Source organism: Punica granatum, chromosome 4 (assembly GCF_007655135.1).
Source record: "Punica granatum isolate Tunisia-2019 chromosome 4, ASM765513v2, whole genome shotgun sequence".
Taxonomy (NCBI): Eukaryota; Viridiplantae; Streptophyta; class Magnoliopsida; order Myrtales; family Lythraceae; genus Punica; species Punica granatum.
In genome coordinates this window covers 3,007,199-3,026,296 of record NC_045130.1, presented here as the reverse complement: position 1 = coordinate 3,026,296, position 19,098 = coordinate 3,007,199, and the positions used below count along the sequence as shown (strand labels likewise).

The 19,098-nt window shown below is 38.1% G+C and overlaps 2 protein-coding genes and 1 long non-coding RNA gene across 4 annotated transcripts; 2 read left to right on the top strand and 1 right to left on the bottom strand.

The window, feature by feature from the left end:
- Nucleotides 1-212: 212 nt before the first annotated feature.
- LOC116205703 lies at nt 213-1,209 on the bottom strand. The gene is made up of 2 exons (XR_004156557.1): nt 1,077-1,209; nt 213-968 (listed from the first exon to the last, which is right to left on the bottom strand). It is a non-coding gene; the product is annotated as an uncharacterized LOC116205703 (long non-coding RNA).
- Nucleotides 837-6,952, top strand: LOC116205700 (7-deoxyloganetin glucosyltransferase-like). 2 transcript variants are annotated; one of them, XM_031538346.1, is made up of 4 exons: nt 837-979; nt 1,280-1,335; nt 3,586-4,131; nt 5,622-6,952. In XM_031538346.1, exons 3-4 carry the CDS (start codon nt 3,618-3,620, stop codon nt 6,563-6,565), a joined length of 1,458 nt encoding a protein of 485 aa, XP_031394206.1. In that variant the 5' UTR covers nt 837-979; nt 1,280-1,335; nt 3,586-3,617; the 3' UTR covers nt 6,566-6,952. The 2 variants fall into 2 exon arrangements, with proteins under 2 accessions (XP_031394206.1, XP_031394205.1); XM_031538345.1 differs by lacking the exon at nt 837-979 and having other exon boundaries at nt 1,249-1,335.
- Nucleotides 6,953-15,462: 8,510 nt separating this feature from the next.
- On the top strand, nt 15,463-18,471 carry LOC116205701 (7-deoxyloganetin glucosyltransferase-like). Its single transcript, XM_031538347.1, has 2 exons — nt 15,463-16,109; nt 17,287-18,471. The coding sequence occupies exons 1-2, from the start codon at nt 15,596-15,598 to the stop codon at nt 18,225-18,227; spliced, it is 1,455 nt and encodes a 484-aa protein (XP_031394207.1). The 5' UTR covers nt 15,463-15,595; the 3' UTR covers nt 18,228-18,471.
- Nucleotides 18,472-19,098: the final 627 nt, after the last annotated feature.

Sequence of the window (19,098 nt, the reverse complement as noted above, 5' to 3'; positions counted from 1 at the left end):
CCCAAAAATTGGACCTTTTCTCTCCTAGACAGAAATATTAGAGCCGACCAAGCATTAAAACACGTACGCAGGTATTGAAAGCGGCTAAACACAGTACATGAGGTCTAAGTTAGATTATTTTTCGGGTCTACATTAACGTCCGTTAAAGCCATGTAGAAATGGACGAAAATTATGTTAATGGAATTGGAAGGCAGATCATATTTGCGACAAAATAGAAACAAATTAACTCCAACTTTAATTTACTAGCTAGAATGTTTGTCATGCATGGGTAATTGACAAGGCGACCCACAGAAAAAGTAGACACTGCCATGAGCGGGACGTTTAGAGAACCTTGGAAAAACGCGACACCAATCGGGTTTTTTCTTGTTGGGTTGGGGGGGTGGTGGGAGGGAGTGGTGCGATGGCCGACGGGGGTGCTCCCACCGCCGATCTGCTCCCTGGTCAATGGAGGGAGTAGATATGCGGTGGGGCCACCCCCACCGATCACCGCCCCACAAGAGACCTCGCCAGAGGCTTTAGATGCCTCCTGCGCTATCGCCTGGGGGGCGATGGCCGGCAAGCCCCCCCCTTTCTCTCTCTCGAACGTCCTGGAAAACTAAAAGGAAAAAAAAAAAAAAGGGAGGTTCGAAGGAAGGAGGAAATCGATGGAGCTTGAGGGGATTTCGTGGCATTAAAGCTCATCCGTGGCTCTTGTGGCTCCTCTCTCTTATGCCTGAGAAACCCTTGCATGTGCGAATGAAGAAAGGGAAATTGGTGGCAGTAGATGGAACGATGCAGAGGTTCGCTGGGTTGGGGGTGGGGGTTCCGATTTGCCCCCTTCCTCTTCGATTTTGATTTAAGAGAGAAGGAGGGGCAAATCAGCGGTGGGGGCACCCCATCGGCCATCGCTCCCTCTGGCGACCTCGTGGAAGGCTTCTGGTCTCTGGGTTGCAGTGGCTGGCGGGGTCTCACCCCACCGATCTGCCTCCCTGGGAACAAGGTGAAAATAAATTAAAATAAAAGTAGAGGAACGAAGGAAGGAAGTAGGAAGGTGATGGCTCCTTGGCGAGACGGAGTTCAATAACGAGAGCTCATACTCTTTTCCCTCATATTATGATCATTCGTATCGCCGATGAATTCGAGATCGATCTCAGGCTCTAGGACATTGTTTCTGATCCATTTCTCTCGCGTTACTGAAACTCTGAGGAATTTTGACTATTTTTGTAAATCAGTGGATTTTTGTTCCTCGTTGTTGGTTTAAATTTCTGAATTTTTTCATCTTCTTGGTTCCGTAACGCAGAAACGGCCGGCAGATCAGACACCGATGAACTTGAGAACAACCTCATGTTTTGGACGGTATTTCTGATTCCTTTCTCTCTCTCTCTCTTTCCCTTATTTTAAGATCTTCTTAGTTGTGATTATTGTATTGGAAACTTGAGAAATTTTTTGGATATTATTTCTATAAATCATTGGATTTTTGTTTTTGATCGATTTGAATTTATAATTTCTTCTCGGTTCTGTGAAGGGAAAGGGAAGGCAGAGTAGATCAGACAGTGGACTCTGGAAAATCGAGAGAGAAAATTTTCTTCTTCTTTTAAAAAAAAAAAACATTTTTTAAAGACAAACTCTATAATAAAAGGAAAGGAATGATATTATATTATAAAGAAATGCATAAAGAGAAAGAAAGAACAAAAAAAAGTAAGAAATAAGCCAAATCAGCATTACCCATCTAATTTGTAAGGGAGGCTGACGGAAGGCTTTATTCGATGTACACTTTGACAGTCAAGGGCAAAAGTGATGTAAAAATGAGTGGAGGTAACATTTGAGACATACTCGATCTCTTAGGGGTCAATTTGTTAATTTACTCATCAGTTTAACTTGAAAACGTATGCGTCACTACATCCGTCATTATATGAATCTCCTACAGGATTGGCAGTCGGCAGTGATACCAAAAATCGATCGAGTAATAATTGTTTTTCCAAATTACGACAAAAGATAAAAAGTTGGAATTTTCTCTCGTCGTAACAGAAACATATATATAATAATAACATGAGGAAAACAATAATTGTATGCGACATATAGGTGTCAAACATATATATAATAATAACATGAGGAAAACAATAATTGTACGCGACATATATGTGTCAGATCTGATGAAAAATTTTGAAGAGAAAACGAAGTATCCGAAATGGACATATATGTACCCCAAGGCGCCCTTGTCAAAGAAATATTTGAATTATCATCTCTCTCGTTACATTACAAATGGAAATATTATTAGCCATTGATGTCCCGTCAATGTTTAGGTTAAACGGATAACACGCTGGATCTTCTCCTTTCAGATCGCTTATTCAATATCTCTTCTGCATTGAATATTAATTTTTACCTTAATACATACACTTAAAAAACAAACCTATTATTTCAAAGAAGTATTTTGCTGAATTCTCTCGTAATAATTTTTTTTTTTAAGAATGCCTCCTCCTATAGACGCACACGTAGTTAACTGTACGGTCAGGGGCGGATCTAGTTAATTGGTAAAGGGCAATTGCCCTCATGAACTTTAAATTTTTTTAAAATTTTATTCCAAAATTATGTAAAATTAGTATTTTATCTCCTGAAAAAAAATATTTATGTATTATTCATATCAAGTAATATTTTCATCTTCCGAATGAAAATCCTAACTCCGTCTCTGTCTACGGTTAACGGCATTGGTCACATATTAATTGCAAGATCACTCAAGAGTCAGACCGTACCTAGCGAAACATATATATGTATGTATATATATATATAATATAATATAATATTTAGAATCTTAGATATAGAGACAATATAGGAAATATGTCAAATTTGGTCCTCAACTTTTAGCTCTTTTTCTATCTTAGTCCTAAACCTTTTCTTTAGCTAGATTTCGTGCTCAATCTTTTTAGCGCGATATGAGTTCAGTCCTTCCGTCCAAAATTCCATCCATTTTCCTTGACATGTATATTCGTCAAATGAGAATGCGCCACGTGCGCGACCGATCACTGCTATTCTAAACCGATTGTTACAGAGCAAATCTGATTTTTTTTAATCAGATCCATAAACCGGACTAAGATATTTTCGATTCTTTTAGGATTCTAGCCATCGCTTCTCTTTCATCGTCTCACGCACCGACAGATGGCTGGAATTATAAAAGAATCGAAAATATCTTAATCCGGTTTATGGGTCTAATTAAAAAAAGAATCGGATTTGCTCTATAACAACCAGTTTAGAGTAGTAGTGATCTGTCGCGCATGTGGCGCACTTTCGTTTGACGAGTATACATGTAAGGGAAAATGGACGGAATTTTGGACGAAATGACTGAACTCATACCGTGCAAAAAAGATTGAGGATGAAATCCAGACAAAGAAAATGTTTAGGACTAAGATAGAAAAAGAGCTAAATGTTGAGGACCAAATTTGACCTTTTTCCCGGCAATATATAATTTGTTGGGTCCTCCGACTTTTCCTGAGCTGGTCTATAAATACACAGAAATTCCATCTGTTTTTCTTCTACCTAAATTCCATCTCTTTCATTACTACTTCTCTAATAATCCTCCAACTTTAATTTCGACTGTGGTTCGGCCTCTAGCTCCTGAAGTTCGGTAGTAGGAAGTAGGAACGATGGGCTCTCTCGGGAACAGGCCCCACGCAGTCGTCGTTCCATTCCCAGCTCAAGGTCACATAACCCCGGCGCTTAAGTTGGCGAAGCTGCTCCACCACCGGGGCTTCCACATCACATTTGTTAACACAGAATTCAACCACCGCCGCCTCCTCAATTCCAGGGGCCCCAGCTCCATGAAGGGCCTCCCGAGCTTCGGGTTTGAGACGATACCCGACGGCCTCCCTTACTCTGAGGCCAACGCCACGCAGGATGTCCCCTCCCTCTGCTACTCCACCCAGCGGAATTGCTTGCCATACTTTAGGGAGTTGCTCTTGAAATTGAACAACACGGCTTCTTCTAGTGAGATCCCGCCAGTGAGTTGCTTAGTCACGGACGGGGGGATGACGTTCACGTTGGAGGCGGCGGACGAGATTGGGGTGCCGAAGCTGATTTTTTGGACTGCAAGTGCTTGTGGGCTCTTGGGCTACTTGCACTTCAAGCCTTTGATTGAGAAGGGCATTGTTCCATTCAAAGGTATACATATTAATTAGTGTTTTACGTTCAGTTCCTTGAGTTCACTAACATTTTGATCCCCAATTTTTCAATTACCAACAGTTGACTACCTAAATTTTTAAAATCGAGAATTTAGCTTTTGAATTTTAAAAAATCATAACAAAATGGTCATTTTAGCTATTTTTTTTGCCAACAATTTGGTCCTTAAAAGGACCATTTTGTTATGGTTTTTGAAAATTCAGGGATCAAATTCTCGATTTTGAAAATTCAAGCAATCAAGTGCTGACAATTGAAAAATTAGAGGATCAAAGTGTTAGTGGACCCTCTTTCTTTTTTCATATGGTTTATTGAACTTTGTTTAACTAATGTCGTGTTTTCTCTGGTTTTCTCTCTCTCTCTCTCTCTTTTTCTTTTTTGAAGTTGGTTTGGTTCAATTAAAAAGATGTTAGCAGCACTCAATCAATTATTCGTTCTTTCTCCAAGAAAAACAGCTCGTGACTGGCATAATAAATTGCAGTAAATATCAGAATATAATCGATAAATCGCATATTGGTGGGGCTATGAAAGACCGTGAAATAATTGGAGAGATATGATTAATAAGGTTGAGATTTTGGGTCAATTGTTTTTTATGAAACTTTCTGACACTTTGATATTTTACCATTTCTCTATTGCTTATTAAATATGTGAACCCTTCTTATAATTGAAAATTTTATCTTTTTAGTGGGGTTCAGCCCCCTCATTTACCCGACAATTTTGTCTTTTTATAAATTCCATTTGATTGAACACTCATTTTCATGAATATATACTATATTTACACTTGCACTACTCGCGCAGCATAATATGAAATTTTAATTGATATAAAATAGAAAAAAAATCTAAAAAAATGTATCGACTAAAATTTGACAAAATTTAGCTTTTGGAATTTTATTTATATTGAATGTGCTTTTTATGAAATATTTATTGTGTTTAATCATGTAAAATTTGTTCTATTAAAATAAATTCGGAAATTCCAATAAATAAGGAAAAAAGAAAAAGAAAAAAAAAGAAATGGAAAACTCTCTGGTTGATAGAAGAAAGAAAGCAGCCGAGAGAATCAAAAGGTAAGGGCAGAAATCGTGGGACACGTGTAATCAAGTGAAGGAGACAGAAGGAAGCTATTCGTGTTTAAAATTTGACTGAATTTACAACTTTATCTTTGTATTTAATAGTTAATTACTTAATTTTGCTCTCCTTCAATGGGAAGTAAGATAGTTAGGGATAATTATGTAAAATTCTACCAAAAGCAACTGATGTGGGACACCAACGGTAGTATAGATTGAGGTTCCTTTTTTCTTTAATAAGAAATTAAGGTTTAACTTTTGTTGCTTGAGTTTTGGAAAAAAAATTGTTCACAATTTATATTGGTAAGACCACAAAGTGTTCTTCGTCTCTTTATTAATTTCTACTCAAATGTCAACCTATAGTACTATGTTATATGATTGTTCTTTGTTGTACTTTCTTATGGAATGTAGATGCGTCTTTCCTGACAAATGGGTGCCTGGACAACCTCTTGGACTGGATTCCCGGTTCGAAAGTTATGCGCTTGAAGGACATGCCGAGCTTTGTTCGAACCACAGACCCTGAAGATATCATGCTGAATTGGTACCCTATCGAGGCCGAGAGAAAAAAACAAGCCTCTGCAATAGTCATCAACACATTAGACGAGTTGGAGCACAATGTGCTAGAGGCACTTAGGACCATGCTCCCCCCAGTGTACACAATCGGACCCCTGCAGCACCACCTAGACCAGGTCCCCGACCCCCAACTGAAATCCATTGGATCCAATCTATGGAAAGAAGATCGAGGGTGCTTCCAGTGGCTCAACACCAAGGCACCTAATTCGGTCCTTTTAGTGAACTTTGGGAGCTTGACAGTCATGTCATCGGAGCACATGGTTGAGTTCGCATGGGGACTCGCCAATAGCAACCAGGCCTTTTTGTGGGTGATTCGGCCCGACCTTATACTCGGTGAGTCTGCCATTTTGCCACCAGGTTTTGTCAACGCGACCGAAGGAAGGGGTTTAATGGTGAGCTGGGTCCCCCAAGAGGAGGTGCTCAACCACCCAGCGGTCGGGGCATTCCTGACCCACAGTGGATGGAACTCGACGCTCGAGAGTGTGTCTGCAGGCGTGACAATGATCTGCTGGCCGTTCTTTGCGGAGCAGCACACGAACTGCAGGTACTGCTGCACCGAGTGGGGGCCAATAGGGATGGAGATCAACAGTGATGTTAAGAGGGATGAAGTGGAAGGGCTAGTGAGGGAGATGATGGAGGGAGAGAAAGGGCAGGAGATGAGAAACAAAGCCATGGAGTGGAAGAAAAAAGCCAGAGAAGCTACCATGGCTCCTTCCGGGTCATCTTACGTTAATCTTGAGACCGTGATCAATAAGGTGTTACTTGCGCCGAGGAAGTCCTAAGTTGTTTAGGAATCATAATATATAGAACCAAGACAAAGAATAAGGACTAAAAATTGGATATACAGATGGAGTTTACGCATCTCAAAAGAACAGACAAACATTGAGAATGAATTCAGGCCGAAGTTGTGGAAGAACTAGCTATCTTAAAGGTTACATTAGCATCAAAAGAGGGAATAGCACAGTGGTACATCTCTCGCATGGTGACTAAGAGGTTACGAGTTCGATATCCAGTGGGACTATCCGTGTCCCTTCATTAGATATTTACGATTTCTATTTCAATATATTTGGTCCATGAAAACCCCTTGCAACCGAAGAATACATGAAAGAACGGTAGACCTAATGGTTCGAGATATTCCATAAATTAGCGAATTCTCAATGTTTATCTCCGAGAGATCATCGCAAAATTCTTATTAAAACAATGGCATGTGAATGGCAATACTGAACACGATGCCATCAATGATCCGAGCAACGTGTTGCAATAATTTTTGCAATTCACCGCCGTTGAGTATGATCGAAGGGTTGTGAAATGTATGATAAGATCCGACATCTTCGGTCTACCAATTATTTTGCTTCTCATTGGACCTAATGTCTCATCGGACTCATGACCGTAGCCATTCAGTCCAATGGTCAAAATGCATCGGCCCGAGACCGCTAGTTAACTTATCCACCATCTTTTTGATAGAGGTGACTTCTCCACTGTCACATTGAACAGTTAGAGGCATATCATGTACCACTATTGATTTCTGGATATATCTATACTATTACAAATGGGAGAATGACTTCTTTTTTTTTTTTAATCTAACATTCGGTTTCCAAAGTTATCCTTCCTCCAATTTCACGAAAAAATAATAGCCATTAGATTTAAGGATAATTTTGTTAATTTTATCTCTTCAATTTCACTATTTTTTCGTAAAGACTCTCTCCCCATATTCTCAATCCCCAACCTCTCCTATTTCTCTCTTTTTTTTTTTTGCTGAATATTTCTCTTTTTCAGTTAACGTCACAACATCCCTGCACTCTCTCTTCATATTTGATTTTCCATTTTTTTAATATTATATTAATTTTAATTTTAAATTAATTTTAAATTTTCACGAACATGGATATAATGTTAAGGTTATACCACAAATTACAATTCCTTTTATGACATGAAAAAGAAAAAAAGAAATTATTTTATAAAATTCGCACCTAATGCGGGTTAAGCGTCTAGTAAAATACAACTTCTAAGTGATTCATATAGCATTTTCATAGGCATTTTTGGGTTTCGTTATGCTTATGAAGAAAACTAGCTTCTGAGCTCCAGTAAATATTTCCGATTTTGTCATTTTGCGATTGTTCTTTTCTTTTGGGTGAATATCAGTTTGCGATTGTCGTCCCATGTGCTCTGCAGATTTTTTCTTGTTGTCGAATGGTGATTTTGGACGGACACCAAAGGTACAACAAGAAGATCGAAGTGACTTCGTCAAAACCTTATAAAAAGACGTACGCAAGTTATTTGAGTGGGAAACTTACTATTTAGTTTCACTTTGAAACACGAAATTACATTTATTTTATTATTCAAATATAACTTTGAAACTTAAAAACTTTTAAAATATGGACTTATTTTCCTAATTAAGTCTGTTACGGTTTGTGTTAAGGCAGAATCAGAAAATAATGTATATTTTTCCTTTTTTTCCCCAATTCATAAAAAAAAATAGGTCTTTTTTTCGGTGGATGAAAAACAGGATGTTCATGTCATCAAAAAGACAAATGATATTTTATACTCAAAACTACAGAACAAATTTGCTTGATAGAATAGACAAGCAGCAACACTACTTCCATCTGTTTTAAACACGAATCTGGAGTAGCATATGAGCATAGGGAGTGATTTGCTTCAAGCGATCACTGAGAACCCTTACATTACATGGAAAGATGATTATTATAGGAGTGGACAATAAACCATTCCCCTCACCCTGTTTCTTGTTCTCCTAGATTTCTTCCTCTTTACCTTTTCTTCTTCCTTGTTGAATACCAATAGCTACAACCTCAGAGGCATCCCCTAATTTTCTTGACCATTAGCTTTACTTGGCCAAAGTAGAATCTTCCTCCTCAACTTTGCATTCAGAGAAACTTGCTTACTTGGCACTGACATTATCCTCTTCCATTTCAGCCTCATACTCTTCAGTACTGGCATTATCTTCCTCAATGTAAGTTACATATTCTTCGGCGTGTGCAAATTGATCATCGGAAGAGATGTACAATAGAAGAAAGAGCTCCAGAAGACCGCATATATACCTACATAAAACCTCATTATCCACATAAATCTAATGCATCTTTTATAACTTATGAAACTTCAGAGTGAGCTTCTCTACTCATCTTAGAAGCTCAAGGCAAACTATCAACTGGCATAGGGTCAGCAACAATCTTTTCAACCACAATATTCAACGTTCTGTGATTTTTAAAATCAGCCCGAAATGCATATTTTCAATTCAAGAAATTAAAGCCTATGAAGTTGCACAAAGGTTCAAATCCCTTTCGTATCTATTTAAAAAAAAAGAACTGAAGTATTTCCTAAAGCTTGGCCCTACTAGTATCAATAAAATATATATATATAAGGTTAGGAAATACTAATTACTAAGCGTGCAATACATGGAAGGGCTCAACGAAGAAGCAAGAAAAGCATAGAGCTAGTAAATACTCATTAGATTAAATGATTATGACTTGAGACTTTATGCTACCTACAAAACTAACTGAGATAGTGGAATCAGCGGGAGCGGACTGTTTCGGGGCGGGTACATAGTTCCATTAGCACAAAGACAAGACGAGGAGAAGATGCACAACAGAGATAGATGGAAAGGAGGCAGAAAAAAAAAGGGTGTTTAGCAAATTGGTAAGGACAGGAAGGGAGAAGAGAACTTGCCAATGGTAGAAAGAAACGTGGAGAATGGTGGGCAGAGAGACCATCATGGGGCTATTAACCATCGGAGCGGCAGCATTGAGCGATCACAGTTGAGGAGTTGGATCGGAGGGGGAGGCTCTGTGTCATGAGAAACCGGTGCAAGTTAGATGGGCGGGTCCACATTTTTATATGCAATGCAAGCAGTTGATCGAGCACTTTAAAGGCAGAAGAGGAAAACATAAATGAGGAAGTACGGTAGAACATTGCAGAGGACCAAGAAGAAAAAAAGGGACAGAGCCTCCTTCGTGATCGCTGCAATATGAGGATTCAGATCTCATTTGACCCAAACATTAGTACTGGTATAGTCCAAGTTAGCCCGTGGACCGAATGGGTGGCGCAGGTCCGTAAAATCAAAGTTCCTGCACCACCCGGCTGGCTAGTGGCCATTGTGATTTCAGTGGACGACCCTTACGTAAAGCGCCGGGGACAACCGTGACATGATTTCCTGATCCCAAGTTCTATATATCATCCGCCATCTGTTGTATAGACCACTTTGTTAATTAGTACCTAAAATATGTAGGGTTCATGGATATATATATCTTGCCAATGTCCGAGACCTCCCAATGAGTTGGACTCAGATGACCAATCACTTTAATGATTGAAAGAACATATATGAATGACAAAATTGTGAACACGGGTGTTTCTTCTTTTAATTAATCTCGGAATATATGCTTATTCATGAAGAACAATATTAGAATAAGATCTCTTAAATGAGCAAGTAATTAATTTCGAATTTCGCAAGAGATCATTCAAACACATTTACACCAATATGGTCAGGCGCAAAAAGAATGGGCTTACGTTGGATCCGAAATAGAAGACGCGGGCCATCTACGATCCGAAGAACATACAAACAAATGTTTCTAAATTACCAACAATGAGTTTGATCGAGGACTATGAAATGTCTGATATATAATTATCAATCGCCTTCTATTATTTTGCTTCCTCACTGGACCTCCTCTCGTGGAATTTGTGACCCCGTGCCCACTTAAGCCAATGCATTGGCCCAAGATTACTTTGTCCGACATTGCATTGAACCGGACCAGGGCGTTTCAGGTTTCACCAGTCAGGCTACCGAAGATTATCGAATTCCTGATGATTTCTGGTTTCAATTGTGATAACTGATCTATGTAGCAATTTCGAGTCATTCTGCTTTCAACTTCAAAGCCCCCCCCCCCCCCCCCCCCCCCCCCCCCCCCCCCCCCCCAAAATGCCTTCCAAATTTATATAATATATAGTTGCTAACGCATTTATCATTTTTTGCCATTTGTACAAAATCAAGAAATGGAGACCTCTCATTCAACGATTCCTAAAATGCCACATTCAATGCATTCATCATCACCATCTTTATTATTATTATTATAAAATGGATAATTTCTTGAGTTATCATCATCATTATTATTATGATCAAATAATAATTACTACTATTACTTCTTCTTTGGAAGTCCAATATCAAATAAATAATACTGTTTGATTATTCTGTTATTAATCAAATGGGATAATTATTGGAAAAAATAAAATAATAATAATAATATTATTATTATAAAATGGATAATTTTTTTAAGTTATTTCTTAAGCTAATTATCAATCAAATAGAAATTTTTTTACATATAATAAACTCGCGTGGCCTGTGAGTCCATTGGCTAGTCATTATGAGCTACTTGGACCAGTTAAGTTTCATATTTCGAAGTATGAAACTTTCAAACCAATTCCCATCACCATTTTGTCATTTTGTCGAATTATGATTTTGACCGAATGAAAGTGGCTTTGACGAGGCGAGGAGGAGGCACGCCATGAAAACACCTGAGATATTGCCAAACAAGCCAGTTTCTTAATTCGATTTCATCCGTCGGACTACCCGTATATTCCTTTACTTTCCTCTCCTATCATTTACCTTCTAAATCGATCGATTTGCTTTATAATCGAAAAAAGAAAAAATTAAGTAGAAAGCTCATTAGTTAATTTCAGTTAAATATACGATCATATATATTTGATTATATCCGAAATGACTTGTACGTATTTTGTATGCTCGGACATTTGGAGAAGAGCCCAATTAATGTGCAATCCTAAATCGAGTCTTGAAACTATTTTCTGATACCATAGCATACAGTGACAATATTTATAATCATGGAATTAATTAAGAGGTTGAATATTCGATTCTTGGTTTTTCCAGCACTCCCATATGCTCCTTCACTATTCCTATAAATAGTGTATGCACAAGCTCCTCCGTTATAATTCAAAAGTGGAGAATGGGTGAATAAAACTACTTAATTATTGATTATTGAATCAAAAATCACTTAATTAATAAGTAAAACATTTTGATTTATGAAATACATCATTTTTCACTTATTGATGTCATCTTCCCTTCACAAAACATTTTCTGATCCTTATCATTCTTTCTCTCTTCCTATACATTTCTTTCTTTAACTAATTATTTGTTTAACTTTTAAACACTTAATTTATCGAAAGTCTATTCTGAAAATATTTCCAATAATTTAATTCTTCTTGTAAGAACAACTCTGATTTTCAGCAAATTACCACAAGGTCAAATGCTGGGGTTAATCTTTTTAATGCTCATTTATTGCTCAAATGCATGCGTTTTGGGAATCAATTGGGGCTTGATTCTTCTGAAGATAGATCTCAATATCTTTTTTGTGCTTTTATAAAACGCTAATTTACTTTTCAGAGATCGCACGAGATGCGCGCACGAGAATTTTTATTGTTAAGGGATCCCACCCCCGGAAGCAAAGAAAAAGAAACCTGAATTTAGAAGAGAATTGAGTATTAGTATCTATTAAATTGTTTAAACTTTTATGACTAATACGAGCACAATTACTATCAAGATAATATCAGAGGTAGGATCTGGCCTTAACATCACAGGCTCACTCGTCAAAGTGCTCCTTACGGGTTCAATTTGGCTTCGCGAATTGGGCTATTCCAACATGCATTCCGTTTCGCACCTCACTATGAAATTAGAAGATTCATTTTGATTCCTTTAGAAACTGCGGGAATCAATTGCCAAGATTAAAATCACTTAAAAGTTTTATTATTATATGAAGGTCGACATTGATGACGTAGTCATTACATCGCACAACCGAATCGCGCAAGTACGTGCAAGCCTTCAGCAGGACGAGGGAACATGGATATTAGGAAAGGTGGGTACATTGCTGGCATCCGAACTGAAAGACAAACTTCGATCAGAATCCCCCTTCTGATACAATGCTTCGTCCTCAGATGTTGCCTTGACTTGGAAATTGTCAGAACACGACAACTTCAACTTTCCCAATATTCTTGAAGAGGCTGCCGGAAACGTTTGAGGGTGTCAGATGTCCAATAAATTATGGTCAGGGTGGTAGGCTAATTAAACGAGAATTCCAACGGAGGGAGGTTAAAGTTAAAGGGAGTTGAATGCCTTGATTGGATAAAACTAACAGTGTGAGGATCGTATCGCAAATACTGAAATGTTTTAGATAATAAAATGAGAGAGAGAGAGAGAGTCCATTTCTTCTTCTATTTCTTCGACGAAATCTATTATATGTTTCTCCAGAAGGATGAGTTCGATCACAAGAAAAAGGGACTCGTTCGGTTCAGTCAAAAGCAAATTTTCCAGAGGAGTTTCATCAGATTTCAGGAAATGACCTTAAATGGATATTTCACGCTCTCATTATCTCATAGACAAGTGACTGAAGATTGGAGGAAACTAGGAGGTAAAAAAGGGGGATATTTATATCGGGAAGATATTTTTGGAAGTTAAGGAGGGAAATTGTGCAGAAAAATGTGACGTTGGGCAAGAGAGGAGGATGCATATAGCATATAAATTGCGTAGAGCAGCTGAAAACTGATTGATAGCAACTTTCTTCTTCCTCCCACTCGATCTGCGATACAGTTTTGATAAGATAGATATCATCCAGATACTCCTCATAATCATGTTAATACCGAAAATTTCCACGAATAATAAAGAAGGCAGAGAAAAGAAGGTAGCCCCATAATTGGACCTTTTCTCTGCTAGACAGAAATAGTAGAGCCGACCAAGCATTAAAACACGTACGCAGGTATCGAAAGCAGCTAAACACAGTACATGAGGTCTAAGTTAGATTGTTTTTCGGGTTTACATTAACGTCCGTTAAAGCCATGTTAGAAATGGACGAAAATTATGTTAATGGAATTGGAAGGCAGATCATATTTACGACAAAATGGAAAATATAGGTACTTTTTTTTTATGAGATAAAATTATTTATTTCTGTCTTTTCCTAGGGAAGAATAGTCGTCGCATGAAATTCGGATGCTACAAGATCGTTTGATCGCATACAAACAAACTAACACCATCTTTAATTTACTAGATAGAATATATGTCATGCATGCATAATTGGCCTACAGAGAAAGCAGACACTGCCATGAACAGGACGTTTAGAGAACCCACTAGTTGGCAATAATTGGAAAAACATGAAACTAATAGAGTAAACTAACGATTTATCCATTAAAAGATTGATATTATATCAAATCAAATTTCAATAAATTTATTATATAAATTTAGACCTTAACAGATTAAGTGTATATCAGATAACTCGTTCCATTTATCTGTCATCCAATAGACGGAAACATTTATGTGACATTATTTCTTATTTTTTTTATATCTATTAAATGTATATTATATTGTCCCTTCCGTTATAGAATTCCATCGAGTTTTTAACGGTAGACGGACGGAAGTGACAATATGATATACATTTAATAAATCAAGATCCAAATTAATGTAAAAATTATTTTGAATTCAAATTTAATATAACATTGATATGTTGACGGGTAAATTATTAATTTACTCATAATCAGTTTAACTTGAAAACGCATACGTCACTATCACCGTGATTATACGAATCTGCTGCATGCCTAGCCTATTACCAAAAATCGATCGAGTAATAATTGTTTTTTTCAAATTACGACAAAAGATAAAAAGCTGGAATTTTCTTACGTTGTAATTATTATATATATAATAAGAGGAAAACAATAATTGGATGCGACGCTGTTCTCATCAGTGAAAACATGGGGTCCGATTAATTAATATAAAAAATGGCTTGCTCAAAATTTCTTTTATTTTGTGTTAGATCTGATGAAAAATTTTGAAAAGAAATTGAAGCATCCAAAATGGACATATATGTACCAGAAGTGTATGGCTAGGTGTACTCGGTAAGTTGGCAGATCGGGAGTGGATGGGAATTCAGAGGCGGAGTAGATATTTAGGCCTTATTTGGTTTCATAGTGTTATTTTAGAATAACAATTCTAATTTAACTCTACCAACTACAAAATAAAGTAACTCATACAAAGTGAAGAGTGAGCTCCATTTATACCACTTTTTTCCATAACAAAACAACATAACTCATACAAAGTCAAAGAGTGATCCACATTTATACCACACTTTTTTAAAATCAAAATTTAATTTTAAAATTATACCCTAAAATCAAATGCAACATTAATCTCTTAAAGAAAGAAAATTGGATATCATCATCTTGAAACTGCTTTGATCCTACTATATTTACCTCAATTAGTTGGGTGGGAACACGAGATTCTTCAAGAAGGTGGTTCCAGTTCCAACTTTGGTTTGGCGAGTTGGGATTTTTTGTATAGCATAGATCATCTATTGAACGAGCTGTGACTTTGTATAAAGAAAGATCATTTGTTGAAATATCGTAAGCTAAACAACCCACAGAATATTCCAAAAGGCCCTAATTAGCTTTAAGTACTGAGGCTAACGAGATCTCAAAGGCGCCCTTGTAAAAGAAATATTTGAATGATGATATCTCGTTTACGTGATAAAAGGAAATACCATTAGCCATTGATGCCCCGTCAATGTTTAGGTTAAATTAAGATTAGTTTCATATATTATAATATATGTATAATATTAAGATATAGAGACATAATAATAATTTGTTGGGTCCTCCGACTTTTCCTGAGCTGGTCTATAAATATACAAAGAAATTCCATCTCCTTTTCTTCTACCTAAATTCCATCTCTTTCATTACCACCTCTCTAATAATCATCCAACTTTAATTTCGACTGCTGTCCGGTCTCTAGCTCCCGAGGTCAGTAGTAGGAAGTAGGAACAATGAGCTCTCTCGGGAACAAGCCCCACGCAGTGGTCGTTCCATACCCGGGTCAAGGTCACGTAATCCCGTTGCTTAAGCTGGCAAAGCTGCTCCACCACCGGGGCTTCCACATCACATTTGTGAACACAGAATTCAACCACCGCCGCCTCCTCAATTCCAGGGGCCCCGACTCCATGAAGGGCCTCCCGAGCTTCCGGTTTGAGACAATACCCGACGGCCTCCCTTACTCTGAGGCAAACGCCACGCAGGATGTCCCCTCCCTCTGCTACTCCACCCAGCAGAATTGCTTGCCATACTTTAGGGAGTTGCTCTTGAAATTGAACAACATGGCTTCTTCTAGTGAGATCCCGCCAGTGAGTTGCTTGGTCACGGACTGGGCGATGATGTTCACGTTGGAGGCTGCGGACGAGATTGGGGTGCCGAAGCTGAATTTTTGGACTGCAAGTGCTTGTGGGCTCTTGGGCTACTTGCACTTCAAGCCTTTGACTGAGAAGGGCATTGTTCCATTCGGAGGTATGCATATTAATTAGTGTTTTACGTTCACGTCCTTTTTTTCTTCATACTGTTTATTGAACTTTGCTTAACTAAGGTCGTGTTTTCTCTCTCTTTTTTTTTTTCTTTTTTGAAGTTGGTTTGATTCATTTAAAAATATGTTAGTAGTACTCGATCAGTTATTCATTCTTTCTCCAAGAAAAACAGCTCGTGACTGGCATAATAAATTGCAGTAAATATCATACTATAATCGATAAATCGCATATTGATGGGGCTACCGTTAAATAATTGGAGAGATATGATTAATAAGGTTGAGATTTTGGGTCAACTGATTTTGATGAAACGTTCTGACACTTTGATATTTTACCATTTCTCTATTGCTTATTAAATATGCGAACCCTTCTTATAATTGAAAATTTTATCTTTCTAGTGAGGTTCGGCCCTCTCATTCACCCGACAATTTCGTCTTTCTATAAATTCAATTTGATTGGACACTCATTTTCATGAATATATACTAGATTTACGCCTGCACTACTCGCACGGCATAATATGAAATTTTAATTGATATAAAATAGAAAAAAATCTTAAAAAATGTATCGACTAAAATTTGAGGAAATTTAGCTTTTGGAATTTTATTTATATTTAATGTGCTTTTTTATGAAATAATTATTGTGTTTAATCATGTAAAATTTGTTCTATTAAAATAAATTCGGAAATTCCAATAAATAAGGAAAAAAGAAATGGAAAACTCTCTGGTTGATAGAAGAAAGAAAGCAGCCGAGAGAATCAAAAGATAAGGGGAGAAATCGTGGGACACGTGTAATCAAGTGAAGGAGAGAGAATGAAGCTGTTTGTGTTTAAAATTTGACTGAATTTACAACTTTATCTTTGTATTTAATAGTTAATTTTGCTCTCCGTCAATGGGAAGTAGGATAGTTAGGGATAATTATGTAAAATTCTGCCAAAAGCAACTGATGTGGGACACCAACGGTAGTATAGATTAAGGTTCCTATTTTCTTCAATAAGAAATTAAGGTTTAACTTTTATTGCTTGAGCTTTGGAAAAAAAAATTTGTTCACAATTTATATTGGTAAGACCACATAGTGTTCTTCGTCCCGTTACTAATTTCTACTCAAATGTCAACAAATAGTATTATGTTATATAATTGTTCTTTGTTGTACTTTCTTGTGGAATGTAGATGCGTCTTTCCAGACAAATGGGTGCCTGGACACCCTCTTGGACTGGATTCCCGGTTCGAAAGTTATGCGCTTGAAGGACATGCCGAGCTTTATTCGAACCACAGACCCTGAAGATGTCATGCTGAATTGGTTCATTATCGAGGCCGAGAGAAACGAACAAGCCACTGCAATTGTCATCAACACATTTGACGAGTTGGAGCACGATGCGCTAGAAGCACTGAGGACCATGCTCCCCCCAGTGTACACAATCGGACCCCTTCAGCACCACCTAGACCAGGTCCCCGATCCCGAGCTGAAATCCATTGGATCCAATCTATGGAAGGAAGATCGAGGGTGCTTTGAGTGGCTCAACACCAAGGCACCTAATTCAGTCCTTTTAGTGAACTTTGGATGCGTGACGGTCATGTCATCGGAGCACATGGTTGAGTTCGCATGGGGACTCGCCAACAGCAACCAGACCTTTTTGTGGGTGATTCGGCCCGACCTTATACTCGGTGAGTCGGACATGTTGCCACCAGGTTTTGTCAACGCGACCGAAGGAAGGGGTTTAATAGCGAGCTGGGTCCCCCAGGAGGAGGTGCTCAAACACCCAGCGGTCGGGGCATTCCTGACCCACAGTGGATGGAACTCGACGCTCGAGAGTGTGTCTGCTGGCGTGACAATGATCTGCTGGCCGTTCTTTGCGGAGCAGCACACGAACTGCAGGTACTGCTGCACCGAGTGGGGGCCAATAGGGATGGAGATCAACAGTGATGTTAAGAGGGATGAAGTGGAAGCGCTAGTTAGGGAGATGATGGAGGGAGAGAAAGGGAAGGAGATGAGAAACAAAGTCATGGAGTGGAAGAAAAAAGCCAGAGAAGCTACCATGGCTCCTTCCGGGTCATCTTACGTTAATCTTGAGGCCGTGATCAATAAGGTGTTACTTGTGCCGAGGAAGTAGTTCTTCCTAAGTTGTTCAGGGTTTCATAATATAGAGCACCAAGACAGAGAATAAGGACTAAAAATTGGATATACAAATGGAGTTTACTCATATCAAAAGAGCCAACAAACATTCAGAACGAACTCAGGCCGAAGCTATCTCAAAGGTTACATTAGCAATAGAAAGTATCTATAACCCACAAATTCGTCCGTAGGAGTTTTTGAGCAATAACATCCAGAGGTCGACCCTTCACGGTTGCGATGAAGATCATATGATAATAACCAAAGAGAAGTTTCGAGTTTATGAAAAGGAAAAGAAAAAAACAGAAGTATGAATGGAGCTGGTGATATATATGATGATGAAATTGGCACGAATCAATATGCAGCAATAACAACTGACAAATCAAAATGGACATAATTGCAGAGTCTGTATGTGTTCTTTGATATATATATATATAATTGATGAACTTGGAAAATACATGAAAGGACAGATAGATCTTAATGGTTCGAGATATTCCCTAAATTAGCGAATTCTCAATATTTATCTCCGAGACATCATCGCAAAATTCTTATTAAAACGTGTTGCAATAATTTTTCCAATTCTCCGCCGTTGAGTATGATCGACGGGTTGTGAAATGTATGATGTGATCCAACATCTTCGGTCTCGTCCTCTGCGGGCCCAATTATTTTGCTTCTCGTTGGGCCTAATGTCTCATGGGACTCATGACCGTACCTATTCAGTCCAATGGTCCAAATGCATCGTAGAGACTCTCTCTCCCTATTCTCAATCCCCAACCTCTCCTATTTCTCCTTTTCAGTTTTTTTTTTTTGCTGAATATTTCTCTTTTTCAGTTATCGTCACAACATCCCCACACTCTCTCTTCATATTTTGA

Excerpts from the sequence above, each read along its gene's own strand:
- LOC116205700 (XM_031538346.1), top strand. The coding sequence starts at position 3,618 with ATGGGCTCTCTCGGGAACAGGCCCCACGCAGTCGTCGTTCCATTCCCA. Across the intron at positions 4,132-5,621 it reads GGGCATTGTTCCATTCAAAG|ATGCGTCTTTCCTGACAAAT; the intron begins GTATACATATTA and ends TATGGAATGTAG.
- LOC116205701 (XM_031538347.1), top strand. The coding sequence starts at position 15,596 with ATGAGCTCTCTCGGGAACAAGCCCCACGCAGTGGTCGTTCCATACCCG. Across the intron at positions 16,110-17,286 it reads GGGCATTGTTCCATTCGGAG|ATGCGTCTTTCCAGACAAAT; the intron begins GTATGCATATTA and ends TGTGGAATGTAG.